Source organism: Ostrea edulis, chromosome 2 (assembly GCF_947568905.1).
Source record: "Ostrea edulis chromosome 2, xbOstEdul1.1, whole genome shotgun sequence".
NCBI classification, from domain to species: domain Eukaryota; kingdom Metazoa; phylum Mollusca; class Bivalvia; order Ostreida; family Ostreidae; genus Ostrea; species Ostrea edulis.
This window is the reverse complement of record NC_079165.1, coordinates 89939469-89956120: the sequence shown is the minus strand read 5'-3', so window position 1 is coordinate 89956120 and position 16652 is coordinate 89939469. Positions and strand designations below refer to the sequence as shown.

At 35.6% G+C, this 16652-nt stretch overlaps 2 protein-coding genes across 2 annotated transcripts in view; one reads left to right on the top strand and one right to left on the bottom strand.

Moving 5' to 3' along the window:
* LOC125678209 (myc box-dependent-interacting protein 1-like) lies at window positions 1–11145 on the top strand. Its single transcript, XM_048916457.2, has 8 exons — window positions 1–333; window positions 2496–2645; window positions 3586–3678; window positions 6076–6138; window positions 6306–6350; window positions 8103–8188; window positions 10236–10311; window positions 11043–11145. The coding sequence occupies exons 1-8, from the start codon at window positions 277–279 to the stop codon at window positions 11094–11096; spliced, it is 624 nt and encodes a 207-aa protein (XP_048772414.1). The 5' UTR covers window positions 1–276; the 3' UTR covers window positions 11097–11145.
* Window positions 11146–11341: 196 nt separating this feature from the next.
* The window catches only part of LOC125678207 (dnaJ homolog subfamily C member 7-like), a 23384-nt gene continuing 18073 nt past the window's right edge, over window positions 11342–16652 (bottom strand). The window contains exons 12-13 of the mRNA XM_048916455.2: window positions 14702–14857; window positions 11342–13464 (exon numbers count right to left, since the gene is read on the bottom strand). Coding sequence (XP_048772412.1) covers window positions 13358–13464; window positions 14702–14857 — 263 coding nt within the window. The 3' untranslated portion in view covers window positions 11342–13357. The remainder of the gene's footprint in view (window positions 13465–14701; window positions 14858–16652) is intronic.

Genomic DNA, 16652 nt, shown 5'->3' with positions numbered 1-16652 from the left:
GTCATTACTGTTTAAGGAAGAAGGAATATTGAGTATTGACATAAAACAATGTAAATGTTACAGTTTACATCAATAAAATAATTCAATAATTGTTAAATATAAACAAAAAAGAGAGTCAGCACACATCAGGCGTTACCGGATAATTGTTTCTCGTGGTAAAAGCTAAAGCATCATGATGGACTTTTGAAATCCGGTGATTATGACGTAAGTATATATGACGTAACAGAGCATATATAGATTCCTATCTGGAGGGAAAAGGTCTCATTTCTAAAGACGATGGATAGAGAAAACATTTCACCGGAAGATATGGTTGTAGAATTCTACACTCAAGTGGTAAGTAACATATTCATTTGTATGCATACCAGACGGAAGTAACGTGGGGGGGGGGGGGGGGGGGGGGATGATACATTTTTACTGATGTAGGTGAATGTCATATTTTTACATTATATTTTGTAAAAGTTATCGATACATAACGATTCACATTTTTGGAGCGGATCAAAAATCAGTTTTTTGATAAAAGTAAAATAATTAACTGATTTATTGTCATTCGGCATCTTCTTTTTTAAAAAAAAAAAAAAGGATTTAGTGCGTCAATGAATATATAAATTCCCATTTGAGTAAAACAAAGTAACATAAAGGAAAACCCTTAGTTGTTTAACTGCCAGGTCTACTCTAGCAAGTAAATCGTTTATGAAAGTGACAAGTGCATTTTGCATAATACATGATAATATACGGAAGCCGATAGGTGCCAGGGTATAGAATTAATATTTATTTAACTGGCGGCCGCCACTTATTATCTGGCGGCCGCCAGTTATTAACTGGCGGCCGCCATATAAATTAACTGGCGGCCGCCATGCAGTTGTTTTATCTGGCGGCCGCCACTTAATTTATATATGGCGGCTGCCAATTGCAAAAACAATGTAATTCGTATCGCTGAGTGATTATTTTGGAAATATTTAGAATAGTACGCAAACACGCAGCATCGTTTTTCAAAGTGCATAGAGACAGTCGGAGGAGAAATTGTCTTCTACAATTGTTGACAAGCAGAAAAGGAACCTAAAATGTCTCTTGTCCAAACTTCGTACTCCTAAATTTGAGGGAGGGAGCTCCGTTCATCCTTCAGTTGATCAGTTCATTCATTATTACATTTTTACCATTCATTACTACCACCAAAAGAGTGGGGTGGGGGCCAATTAATCTTATTTCACATGTGAAAATAATTTAGTTTAAATGTGAAAATAATAGAAATTGAACGTTCAAATAAATGGAGGGTCAGCCCTGTGGTTCTATGTATTTAACAGTACAATCGAAAAACAATACTTTAATGCTCTTAATTATATATATATATATATATATATATATATATATATATATATATCACATACATATTACTAAGCATTGGGGATGGATTGCACCCCTTTCATTTTGAGAGAGAGATAGAGAAAGAGAGAGGAATTGAATAAATGGTGACAGCCATATAAATGATTTAAATTGAGTGGCGGGCGCCAGATAAATTAACTGGCGGCCGCCACATAAATTAACTGGCGGCCGCCACATAAATTAACTGGCGGCCGCCAGTTAAATTAAGTGGCGGCCGCCATATAAATTAAGTGGCGGCCGCCACTTAATTTATCTGGCGGCCGCCAGATAATAAGTGGTGGCCGCCAGATAATAAGTGGCGGCCACCAGTTAAATTAAGTGGTGGCCGCCACATAAATTAAGTGGCGGCCGCCAGATAAATTAAGTGGCGGCCGCCAATTAATTTATATGGTGGCCGCCAGATAATAAGTGGCGGCCGCCAGTTAAATTAAGTGGCGGCCGCCACATAAATTAAGTGGCGGCCGCCAGTTAAATAAATATTAATTCTATACCCTGGCACCTATCGGCTTCCGTAATAATATACATTATATGGTAATAAATCAGTTGCACCCTGCCCATTTGATCTTATAAGTTACTTTTATATGTACTTTAAAATACGCAGCGCATATCAAATTATTTGTACAAATGTTGTTTTCTTGCTTGAAACAATACATTGAGAAATTTTGCAGTTTATATTTGATTATTTTCCATTAAAATATTGATGTTTACTTGTACGCCTTTGTCTACACCTATATTGTGAAAGAATGTCTCTCTATGGTTTTCAATAAAATTACAATAAAACAGAAAAATGTTTTGGTGGGGTATATTCCAAATTGTAGTCTACATCCAATTACATGCATTTAAAAGGAAAATTATACACTACAATGGAGAGAGAGAGAGAGAGAGAGAGAGAGAGAGAGAGAGAGAGAGAGAGAGAGAGAGAGAGTGTGTGTGTGTGTGTGTGTGTGTGTGTGTGTGTGTGTGTGTGTGTGTGTGTTAGAATCTTATTTCATTGAATTCAGTCATACAATATTACATAATCTCACTAAATAGTATCTCATCATACGTGTAATTCTAGAACGGCGCCTCGGAAAGTCAAATTATGTAGGACGCTTAAATTGTTCACATATTTTCAGAATGCATTCCAAGTGTTGGCGAAGAAAATGGACACCTATTTGTCTAGCATATCGGCCATGAAGAAAGGGATGTCTGGGATGACCAACGCCCTCTTACTGTTCTGTGATTCCGATTGGCCAGGGATGGACCACTTTAAAACCCTCTTAAAGGTTCTAACTTTTAAAGGGACTGCTTCACGGTTTTTGAAAAAAATAATTTTGATGTTGAACATTTAAGATATAACTCGTTTAAAGTTGACAACCAAAATTTGCACCTTCATAATGCAAGAATAAGAGTAAAATTTTAGCCCTATAGCTCTATGTTATGAAAACAACGACTGGGTCATTTTATGTTTACAAACATTAAAGCATCTTAATTTTGCACAGTCACAAATTTAACATTTAAGTGGCACATTTTACCTTCAGAATACTTGAAATGTGAAATATTTAATAAAATTAGATCGAGATATCCATACATTTTGAAAACTTTGCAAACCATAACGCGAATCCACCTTTATTTACACAGCAAATATTAAACTCTCTACAATGAGCTTCTTTCATACTGTATGACCCCCCCCCCTTTTTTTTTTTTTTTTGTGAAACCTTTTCAACACAACCTTTTCTGTCAAGATGTTGATAATAAAAGGTGAAAAACAAACTTTTGGAGTTTATCAGCAATATCATTTAAACATTCATCGCCTAGCTGAGTAGCTCAGTACACAGGTGGAATTTACTGTTAAAGAGTACTCTTTAATGGTAAATTCGAACCCAAGCAATAAAGGCCTAATTGCCTGTGACTCAGTGTGTTACCACGTCGACTGCTGAACTGTAGATCGCGGGTTCGAGTCCAAAAGGATTTTAAATTTTTTCAGATTGCTTTCTACTAAAACTGCATATTTTGAATAAATAAAGTAAATTCTAAAGTTTTCAATTTCATAATATTGTTGTACATATCCCGATCCACTTTTCATTGATATCAAATTTTTCAGGTGTTGCATACCTCCTTAAAGTCCTTTCAGATCTTCGCCTAAACTATACGTGGATACATTTTTAAAAAAAAAATTGAAATTGCTTGCAGAGTTTAGAATCTGACATATTCTCTTTTGTTTAGGATATGGACGAGTCGTGGGATCTGCTACAGAAGGACGTTAGTAAACTCGGAGATGGATTTCAGGACTTTGCCGACAAATTCTACGTCATCCTAGTAAGTTGGGTTCTTCAACTTGCAGAAATGAGTCTCAACTCGATTTCCGAATGCCATGTGACTAAACTAATACAGCTAGCCTATGCTAGGTCTACTATATGATGTTTACTAAATTGAAAAAAAGTATTAGATGCACGAGCTCATGGCGGGTGTGGCCGGTCAGCGGGGGATGTTTGCTCCTCCTAGGCACCTGATCCCACCTCTGGTATATCCAGGAGTCCGTGTTTGCCCAACTATCTATTTTGTATTGTTTATGGGATTTGTGAGATTAATCACTAACTTTGCCAAAATCAAGTTGCCATTTTTGCATTTGCCAACTTTTGGCATCTTTTTCAAATCCATAATAAGTTTTCCCCCTCATTTATATATCAGTTAAATTCAATTTCCTTCAGGAATTAATAAATAAATGCAACAGGGGAATTTACTTTTCTTGTAGAAGTGTTTAATTTCCTACATATTTTCCTGTCCTGTAATCTTTTTTTTTTTTATACCTGCACTTTTGTGTTTACCCTGGTCCGTCTCTCACACTTTCTCTGTTTCCTCAAACCCCTCTTTTACTTTAAAGAGTAACCAATCCACATTTTGTAACATATAATAGGTGGGCGTTCCGTAGATGTGCATTAGGGTTTCGGAATTTTCACTTTTAACATGGGGGCAAAATGGGGATAAGAAAAACTTTGTTATTTTAAAGAAATAATAAATAATTCTAAAAAAAACAACCCAAAAAACAAAAACAAAAAACGAAGAACTGGTTTCCAAAACTGCCCAATAAGGTTTCGGAATTTCATTTTCACCCTGCTAAAACCTGGTTCCTAAAACTCCTCTTACAAGTTACGCACTTAGCCAAATCATATGTTGGAAGGTAATTGGTGATGTCCTAAAGATTTTCAAAAAGGTTTCAGAATTTGCATTTTCTCCCGAAGGGAGGGATTGAAAATCGACTTTCCTCTATTCTCAGAACTCCTCTTGCATTTTTTTTTTCAGTTGCCAACTCATTTTTTGGGAAGTTATTGGCGGTGTCCCCATTAGGTTGTCGTAATTTTCTTTTTTACCTTGAGGGGAATGGTGTGGAAAAACGACGAACAAAAACCTGATGCTCAGTGCATTGTGTCATGTGAAACAAGAATTAATATATTTGTTGTAAGGGTTGGCATCTTAACCATTATGAAAATATTTGAACAATTAAAGAAAAGAAGGAGTTGAAAACACCCCGGGACATTTGCCATCAGAATACCCAATGCATCTTTACATACGCAGTTAGAATACATATGTATAGGATATGTTATATGGTAACTATTGTGGATTCTTTGCTAGTTACGCAAGTGTATATGTACGGTGGAAAGTATATTTAAAGGCAAACACTTGATGCGGGTATTGTCTTTTGACAGCCTCTAATTATTATGTCTCCGAACACAAAGTGTCGGAGACATATTGTTTTTGCTCCGTTTCTTATTATTATTATTTTCTTCTTATTCTTATTATTCCTCTTCTTTAGTGAGAAATTTGTCCGACCGATTTTGTGAAAGTGCTTCAACAGATCCACTTCAAACTTTGTGAGCTGATAGGGGGTCACTAGGAGGGGTGCATTCAACTTTTCAAATTTTCAAAATGGCCGCCGTTTCAAGATGGCGGCCAAAAAACGTCAAAAACTCAAGGTTGTCGGATTTCAACCAAATTCTATTTCTAGGGTAATTTAGTGACCCCAAGTCCATTTCCACCATAAATTCTTTTTTGAGCCGCCATTTTCAAAATGGCCGCCATATACCGAAATATTTGAAAGTGTTAAAATCTCAACAACATTTGGGTTCTGGGGTAAATGGAGGGTCCACAATTCATTTCTAGCATCAGTATTTCCTTCCAATCAATTTTCAAATGTTTCAAAATGGCCGCCATTGAAGAAAATGGCGGCCAAAAAATCAAGTCCGTCGGATTTCAACCAAATTTAGTTTCTAGGGTTATTTGAGAATCCTGATCTGGCATCAAAAATCATTTCTGACAAGGGGAGGTGTTCGGAGACATTTGTGTTGGCATCCCAACACAGTTATAGCTCGTTTCTTCTGTTTTTCTCTTTAAAAAAAAGAAAGAAAATAAATCGTACAGGACATGTAGATTTTTTATTGAGTAAAGTAAATTCCATCAAGATTTTTTATCTAGAAAAAAAAAACCACTTGAAGAACTATACTGTCATTGCTGTACTATAGAAGCTGGGATATTTTCCCCTTTACAATAATACATGCATTTCTTGTATGTGTTTTTCTGTAAAAATCTATCCTTTTGACATTTCATTTTCTCATGTGTTTATAATTTGTCTATTGTTTTTTTTTTTTCTGTTCTTTTGGGTCTCTGAATTAGAAATAAACAAATATGTAGTTAATTCTTAGTTATGACATCTTGTAGGATTTACGGGTGAAAATTGAGGAGGGAACACAAGCACTGCGTCACCACCGACGTGAGGCGGAAGTAAGACTTTATAAAATATTGATAAATTAGATTCCTTATTAAAATATCATACACATCTATCTTTTTAATCAAACGACTGGCAAACATTTATAAATAAAAAAAAAGAATATATCATTCGTTTTGCTCGTGCATGTCCAAAACAGGTTCGTGTTTTGCTCTTTTTGTAGAAAATGAAGAAGAATAAGCAAAAATCTCAAGCCGAAAAAGACGAGGTATGACATCATTAACATATTTCATTTCTTCGGCGTGCAAGTGAACATCCATAGAAGAGCAAAGCGCCTGGCTGTATGAATACTGGGGTGTAAGAGCAATGCGCATGGCTGTATGAATACTGGGGTGTAAGAGCAATGCGCCTGGCTGTATGAATACTGGGATGTTTGGGCCTTTTTTCATATACAGGAGCTATTTTTCAAAAATGCGGTATCAAAAGGTTTTCACATGTGACAGACGAAATGTGTGCATATAGTTATGATATACCCAAATTGTGAATTACACTTTATGTGGAACTTGTAGTCTATAGTTCTCAGAGAAAACAACTCTCAGATTCTCGGAGAAACGACAGTCCCTAGAGTTCTCAGAGATACTTCTTCAAATAATAATGACATCTTCAATTCTGAATTATTGCACGCACCAATTATTCTGCTGAATTAGTACGTGCTATAATTGCATTGTTGCTCTCTTCAAATGAATTGACGATATCAATAAATAATTTGTGCGCGCTATAATTCAATTGAAGAGAGCAATGTTTCAATCTAAAGAATTAATGCGCAAAATAATTCAATTATTGCTATCTTCAATTGAATGGTAGCGCGCATCAATTGAATTAATACACGCAATAATTGAATTATTACTCTTTTCAATATTGAATTAATGAGATCATGAAATCAATTGATGCGAGCAGTAATTCTTTTTGTCTGAGAGAGAGAGAGAGAGAGACTATATGTAATTAGAGATATATTTCAATTCAATCGCCCACTTCTGCTTCATACTTGGATATTTTATTGAAAATAGATATCAACGGCAAACTAACAGCTCAACTTTGTGATAAATGGGATGATTTCGGCTTCTCCATCGTCAACTTCCTATAGTTATGAAGCAGCATTCCATTATTACCTGCATATGGTGTTTTTATATCTCAATTGATTCGATACGCATGAGCTTGTTCTGCGTATGATTAGTTTTCAAATCGAGACAGGCTACTGACAAACAGGCTGATGGTGCAGGGGTTTCAACAGTCTCGATTGAAGTCAGCATTTTGCAAATTCTATGGTCGTTATAACGATCTAGTTCATCAATAAAACCTATCATTGGGTCAAATGCTGTCTGACGTATTTCATACCAATTGTTAGGCCGCTCTAGACACACTGATTTTGACTACGGACAACTCCGTTTACCTGATCAAGATACAGGGATCACGGTGGGTTTGACCGGTCGACAGGGGATGCTTACTCCTCCTAGGCACCTGATCCCACCTCTGGTATATCCAGGGGTCCGTGTTTGCCAAACTCTCAATTTTGTATTGCTTTATTGGAGTTATGAGATTGATTACTGTTCATTATTTTCACCTTTCATCCATAGTTGAATTAATGATCTCTTTATTTGAATTGTTGCTCTCTTTTAAAGAATTGATGTGTGCATCAAATAAATTATTGCTCTCGTCAATTGAATTAATGCGCACATCAAATCAATTATTGGTCCCATCAATTAAATTGATGAAAGCAATGATTGAATTGATGCGCGGATGATATTCAATTGATGCAAGCAGTAACAGAATTTTTGATATTTTCTATTACTTAAAGTAATCTTGAATTATTTGAGTTTATGTTAAATTGGCATTCAATATGATAGAAATTAGCTTATTATGTGTGGTAGTCTGATGACTGTAAAGGCACGTTAAACCTCTGCCCACATTGAATAAAATAAGTTCAATAAAACTAAACCTTATAATATACTATCATTTCTAGTTCGCCAAGAAATACACGAAGAAGGAGGCGGAACTAAAAGAAATGAAGGAGAGGCTGGAGAGGGATGTGAATGAGCTGCGCAGAACGTAATTTCAAATGATGATTAGTCATAAGTTTTAAAGGAAAATGCATGTGGTGGCCATTAGGATAAAGAGAAGGGGAAAGGATGGGATAAGTGAACAGAGGGGAAGGCAATGAAACGGGGAGAGATGCGGACCCCTGTTCACACCAACTGATTTTCGGGACGACCTGTCCCCACCTAAGGATTACAATTTCTACCCAGAATAGTCATTCCTTTCACTCAATTGCAGAGTTGTTCCACGTGTAAATTATTTCAATTGTTTTGATTGGACAAAAATAAAGCTGAACAAGAATTTACACATCAATAAATCCGAAAATGTTTACCCAAGATGGATAGCGGAAAGGTTAACCCAAGATGGATAGCGTAAAACTGTACAAACAAGAGGTAATGTGAGCAATGCTCACTAAGAATACCCCCTGCTTACCCCAATCTTCCAAAGGGTGTTGTTAATAGGTATAAATTACCTCTTTCCCGAGTGTAAAAATATGGTATGCCTTTGTAGAAGAAAATGGAAGATATAGTCCGAACACAAATCCATGGCATAAACCTATAATTTTGACCTTGAGATCAAAGGTCAAGGTCATAAAGAGGTCATGAATGTACATGACACATAGTCTCAAGGTGATACACCCATGTCTTATGGTATGACTATGTCAAAACCCTATAATCAATTTTGACCTTGAGGTCAAAGTTCAAGGTCATATAGAGTTAATGAAGGTACTCGACACATCGTCTCATGTGATACACTCATGTGTCAAATATGGTATGTCTATGTTAAAGAACAAAGAAGTCATGGCCCTGACACAAATCCATTGTAAAACCTTTAATTTTGACCTTGAGGTCAAGGTCATATGGAGGTCATGAAGGTACATATCACATCGTCTCATGGTGATACACTCATGTGTCAAATATGGTATGCCTATGTCAAAGAACAAAGAAGTTATGGCCCGGACACGAATCCATTGTAAAAAGCCTTTAATTTTGACCTTGAGGTCAAGGTCATATGGAGGTCATGAAGGTACTGGAAGCGTGCTGGGCCCATAACCCAGAGTTCCGTGGATCGGAACCACGCTCTGCTACCATTGTTAGACCATGTTTTATTCAGTATCACTAAAAACACTGTATCAGACTTCCAATATGAAGAGCTCCCTTAGGGGGAGATAAACAATATGAAGAGCACCCTTAGGGGGAGATAAAGTATCCATTACAAGAGTTACTTCTCTTTCCATATAACATACATGTAAACTAACAATGAAGGTACATGACACATCGTCTCGTGGTGATACACTCATGTGTCAAATATGGTGTGCTTATGTCAAAGAACAAAGAAGTTATGGTCCGGACACGAATCCATTGTAAAAAACCTTTAATTTTGACCTTGAGGTCAAGGTCATATAGAGGTCATGAAGGTACTCGACACATCGTCTCATGGTGATCCACCTGTGTGCCAAATATGGTATCCCTAAGTCAAAGAACAAAAAAGTTATGGTCCGGACACAAATCTGCACAGACAGACAGACGGATGGACAGTCAAACAGAGCGATTCCTATATACCCCCACCCCCCTGAACTTCGTTCGGGGGGTATAAAAATACAAGCACTAAAACTACACTAAATCTTCAAATATATCTACACTGCAAATCACATGGTTCTTGTTTTTGGCTTGCTATTCAATGTTTTCTAGGTCGCAAATTGGGACACGTCCTACTCATTAAATCGTGAAATAGTAATGATATAAATCGTTTTTCCCGAGGAAAGCACAGGTCGTCCCGAAAATTTGACAATCTAGTTCATAGTGTCGTTGGTCATTTTAGTGCTTTTTATGATTCTTACATTTGACCTTGTATCTACATTGTGGATCAGACACTAATGGGTATAGGGCGGTGTTGGAACTCAGTGCTTATATATATATTATTCATATACAAGAAAATACACAAACTTAACTTTCATTGTTCAAATGTAAAATGCATATATATAATATATATACATGTGAAACACCCTAATGACAAGACAATATCGTTTGTGGTAATAAACCCATTTCTTTTTTCGTAGGCAGAGAAACTTCATTGTGAACCAATTCCGGAATTTTTTTGAGGTCCATGGCACTTTTTGTCTCGAATTTCAAGAGGTAATCATCATTCTAGTTATAATTTTTTTCTTCGTATTTTAAGAACAGAAAGCTTGTTGGCACCAAGAAAGTTTATGTTTACAAACTTTCCTAGTGACAATAAAAAGTTGTACAAGCTTTTATCTCATGTATACCAAATGCCTATGCATGGTTTGGGCCCAATATGGCCCTAAAAAATGACAGCTTTCAATTTTATGAAAGGATATTAAATTAATGTACAGTACAGTCTGCTCCACTTATATTGAAGTTGTTTACATTGAACAATCTGTTATACTGAAATAACAATAAATCAATGTATCATTGAACATTAGTTTATTGAACTTTGGATATAATGAACAGTTCAGGTCGGTCACATGAATCTCAATATATCTAGAGTAGACTGTACCACTCTCTGGTGTTATTTTTAGAAACTCTTTAGTAATCATTAGATGGCTCCTAAGTTAAATTTATCCAAGATCTTAATTTAAATTTTGACAAAAAACCACAATTTTGAATCATCCTTCCCCGACAAAAATATAGAGCAACTTTGTGAACAAGATCTATTGTTCCCATGTTCTAGCCTGCACTTTAAAAGATAAGTATTCAGAGACATACATGTATTCTAAAATTTTATAAAAACAAAGTTGCTTAAAAACCTGTTTAATATGTTTTCAGTCATTTAAATTTTTAGATGGTTTGGGTTCAAATCCAGGCTAATTTTCAAAACTAAATATATGATGATTACCTTTCAGATGGAGGGAAAACTGCTCAACTCACTGGTGGGATTTCTTCCGAAGACTAAGTAAATATGTATTGCTTCCGGAAATTGTCAATAAAGTTTATGCAGCAGTAAAACTATTGTCTCGAGATCTTCTTTTACCTTCGCCATGGTTATGTTTTAGCAGGATAACGCACAGATGTATACAGTGTTTGATGATGAATGGAATTTAGCATAGCTTTGGTATACTGCATGTCCTGCATTGGTTATCTTTTAAATTCTGAAAACACAGCATTTCATGCTGACTAATGAAACCAACCAAGACAAGCCAAATCGAATGAGATCCTTTATTAAGACCTTGTCGCCACATTTCACATTTACAGAACACAAGAATACTGAGAGCATTCACCACACGATTTCACAACAACTGATGTTCTCTCAATTCTATTTCCTCTTAAAACAAAAACGTAAAAATCAACATAAAATTGATGTGTACATGTCAAGAGCAGACTTGACAAATACATGTACATGTAAGCACCATTCTGTATTCTGGGATAAAGCAGTTATTTGAAACCCTTTACAAGAAATAAGGAAATCATTAGTACATATTATGTTTTCAGCAACTTTAAACTGATATGTACTGATTGAAATTATAGGTTCTTGCTCAAGGAACTGAAATCAAAAAAATAAACAAGACGTGGTTGTGAAACACTGATGCCCCTGTATGGCAGCAAAGTTGATAATGGCCAAGGTTAAGTTTTTCAAAAGTAGGTCAAACCCCCAAGGCAAAGGTCATGAAATAAAAAATTATGGTACCTAATGCAAGGGGTTTTTTTTCACAAGGAATACCCATGTGAAATATGAAAGCCCTAGCACTAACTGTTAAAACATGATGGCCAAGGTTTAACTTTTTGCAGACAAACAGACACAGACCAAAAACTACCGTATATACTCTCCTATAAGTCGGATTTTTGGGAGTCAATTTTTTGTCCAAAACTCTATGTCCGACTTATAGGCGCATCCTAAGAAGATTGGTATTTTTCTGGACTGCGTAATGTAGTGTTTTTTAAACAACTCCAACGATTATCATGGACTACCACACAAATGATTATTGTTCACAAATATCTAGACATATTGTATTGTTTATGTATTTTAAAATTATGTATAAAGTACAGTAAGTATTTACATATTTTTATTTTGTCAAAAATTATTTACATACCGTTTCCTAACTAATACTTTCAATTCAACTAATCTATCATTTATCGGTAAAATTGAACTACGAACCCGAATTAATATTGAAATATTCATTATGTATACCGTCTGAAACATATTTCATAAAAGATTGAATATTGTTAACAGATAATTTAGATCATCATTCTTGACTCTTAAAAACTCTATTGTTGATACATTGAATTATACTGGAACCCCACAAAGTAAACACGGTGTCAGGTACTGGTAATGAAGAGAAAATAATTGCTTAGGTAAATAAGGGATCATTGTCCATAATAGATCAAGGGTTGCGTTTAAACATCAAACAGATATGGCTTGGATATTGAGCACCTCATAATCATTAATTTCTCCCAAAAAAAAAATTAAACATAGGTAAAAACACTACAGTATTGACTTGAAATTGTCAACTGATTCTGACAAAAATTTAGAAATGACTTCTAAGCGGGTCAATGGCAAATTCCTACAAAATAACCTTAAAAAATACAACCGACTTATAGGCGAGTATATACGGTATATGCCATTCCAGGGGCGTAAAAAAGTCTAAATTTCCCAGGGTACAGTGCTAGTGTAGTACTACAGACCTGTGTGTAAGTCCGAGTCCACAAAGTCAGACGTACACACAGAGTTCTGTAAAATTCTGTATATCATTTCATCATTCATTCTACCATTCACAAGGAACAGATCAGATTAGGTTAGGCAATGATATCCCTGAAGTACAATAAAAACAAAGAATAAAATTGTAGTCTCTCTCTAGAGTGTTAAACAATCTGAAGACACACAAAGGTATATATGACAAATGTTTTATTGGTTCCTTTTAAAGAGCCATGATGAATGGTATGGAGACAGAGTTTAAAACTGAGCAACAGAGGGACTCGTAATCTGTGTGACTGGCTTACTGAGTCTATAAAGGTTCATTGTATGCTTTCAGTATATAAATTATAATGCATGATCACAAGAACAAGTGTTCAAATAATTCACTATTACACAAACGGTCCAAATTTGTATTTCATTAATTCTTTGACCACTTGTACAACCTATGCCTGTGGAGGTGAGCACCTGGCCTCATGATCACTTTGGACCAGTATGTAAATTCCTTTCCAACAGATGGTAAATGTTTGGTCATCCGAACTGGAAAGAGAAACCGCCAGGGAAACCACCGGGGAAACCGCCGCCGCCGCCACCACCACCAAAGAATGTCTGGAATATCACATTGGGATCCACATGGTCTGCAAAAACAAGTGCAATATTAATAATCATGTGTGTCCTAGTCATGGTTTAAATGGCACAAACAAAAATATCCTATTTTATTAAAATTTAACATACTGAAACGAACAAAACTGGCCTACTACCATCCTCCAAAATCAATAGGTAATTTCTTCCCACTATACATATCTATTTAACCAATTGAATGTATAGGATTTGAGCTATCAACCATTACACAGGAATCAGCATGCCCTCAAATTCAAAAAGGGTTAAGTGTGACAATAGTGATTTCTACTCTTAAAGATCATTTTCTAATGGTGTCAATTTCTGTGAAATTAAGTTAATTTTCATGTTGAACATATCCCTTGTACTAATTTATACTTTGATGCATGATGTCACAAAAACTGATTTTTTACACTCTGTAGCTGAAAATTGTGTAAAATTTTTGAGGCAGCATCAAATGTAAAGATATATGTGCCCGGCTCTGACCAAAACTATTTTCACTTATTTGCAACACTAATTACAGTCACATTTGCCTATTGTTACTAAAATGACTAAAACTGCTTTACAGTACATAAAAATCACCACTGACATACAAAATTCATACATCTTGCAATCTTTTGTTGTAATTTAGATGTTGAAATTTCTTTCGTTTATATAGAAACAATGGCCCAAACATCATTGTGTGCAAGTATAATTCATGGCAGAATTTTTTTTACATGATTTTTCTAAAATCCAATGCAAGATCTTTATTTCGCTCTTCGATTTACTTTTCTTTATTTTTTAAAAGGGCATTCCAGCATTTCTTAAAATAAGTTTAGAATGAAAACGTATTTACATCTCAGTTGACAGCTAATGACCCTTTGATAAACAATAACCAACATATCTCAATCTGAGCATACTTTGAAGCATGGAGCACAACCTTTCTGAAGCCAAACATTTTATATTATATATTGTGATGTTTGGCCTATTGAATAAAATACACTATAGCTAAAAATTTACAACTTATTACCTAGTAAATTCAAAGTTCACTGCAAACATCATTGGTCACATATACCTGACCTACTGTATATAAATTTACTATACAAGCAGGCACTTAAGTTATAAACTATTGTCAGATTTATAGTTAGGGCTCAATCAATAATAATCAAACAACACTGGAGAATGTTTAATGATTTAAAATACGTGATGAGAATTAAACGTACATATGTATTTTCAAATTACAAACAGTGCAATCTGAATTATAATGAAATTTCTCACCAAAACCACCCGGTCCTTCTAAATCATCTATGTCTGCACCACTGTCGTATCGATCTTTCTTACGCGTGTCAGACAACACAGAGTAGGCCTCTCCCACCTCCTTAAACTTCCGCTCCTCCTCCTTCTGTTTATCAGGGGTATCATGACTATGTCGATCTGAAACATTCAGTATAAAGTCAATAATCTGCTGTTTAATTCTTCTTTATTTAGGGTATATGACCATGTCGGTCTGAAATGTTCAGTATAAAGTCAGTAATTTGCTGTGGAACTTTTGTTCTCAAATTTTAATTCTGCAGTATGAGCAACAGAGAACATCACTTACTATAGTTACTGTTTTATATACGACCTGGATGATGTGTCAGTGATGATTGTTTGATGTGTAACCTGGATGATGTGTCAGTGATGATTGTTTGATGTGTGACCTGGATGATGTGTCAGTGATTATTGTTTGATGTGTGACCTGGATGATGTGTCAGTGATTATTGTTTGATGTGGGACATGGATGATGTGTCAGTAATTATTGTTTGATGTGTGACCTGGATGATGTGTCAGTAATTATTGTTTGATGTGTGACCTGGATGATGTGTCAGTGATGATTGTTTGATGTGTGACCTGGATGATGTGTCAGTGATTATTGTTTGATGTGTGACCTGGATGATGTGTCAGTGATTATTGTTTGATGTGTGACCTGGATGATATGTCAGTGATTATTGTTTGATGTGTGACCTGGATGATGCATCAGTGATGATTATTTGATGTATAACCTGGATGATGTGTCAGTGATTATTATTTGATGTGTAACCTGGATGATGTGTCAGTGATTATTGTCTGATGTGTAACCTGGATGATGTGTCAGTGATGATTATTGTTTGATGTGTGACCTGGATGATGTGTCAGTGATTATTGTTTGATGTGTGACCTGGATGATGCATCAGTGATGATTATTTGATGTATAACCTGGATGATGTGTCAGTGATTATTATTTGATGTGTAACCTGGATGATGTGTCAGTGATTATTGTTTGATGTGTGACCTGGATGATGTGTCAGTGATTATTGTTTGATGTGGGACATGGATGATGTGTCAGTGATGATTATTTGATGTGCGACCTGGATGATGTGTCAGTGATGATTATTTGATGTGTAACCTGGATGATGTGTCAGTGATTATTATTTGATGTGTAACCTGGATGATGTGTCAGTGATGATTATTGTTTGATGTGTAACCTGGATGATGTGTCAGTGATGATTATTGTTTGATGTGTGACCTGGATGATGTGTCAGTGATTATTGTTTGATGTGGGACATGGATGATGTGTCAGTGATTATTGTTTGATGTGGGACATGGATGATGTGTCAGTGATTATTATTTGATGTGTGACCTGGATGATGTGTCAGTGATTATTGTTTGATGTGGGACATGGATGATGTGTCAGTGATTATTATTTGATGTGTGACCTGGATGATGTGTCAGTGATGATTATTGTTTGATGTGTGACCTGGATGATGTGTCAGTGATTATTGTTTGATGTGTAACCTGGATGATGTGTCAGTAATGATTGTTTGATGTATGACCTGGATGATGTATCAGTGATGATTATTGTTTGATGTGTGACCTGGATGATGTATCAGTGATTATTGTCTGATGTGTGACCTGGATGATGTATCAGTGATTATTGTCTGATGTGTGACCTGGATGATGTGTCAGTGATTACTGTTTTATATACGACCTGGATGATGTATCAGTGATGATTATTTGATGTGTGACCTGGATGATGTGTCAGTGATTATTGTTTGATGTGTGACCTGGATGATGTGTCAGTGATTATTGTTTGATGTGGGACATGGATGATGTGTCAGTGATTATTGTTTGATGTGTGACCTGGATGATGTGTCAGTGATTATTGTTTGATGTGTGACCTGGATGATGTGTCAGTGATGATTATTGTTTG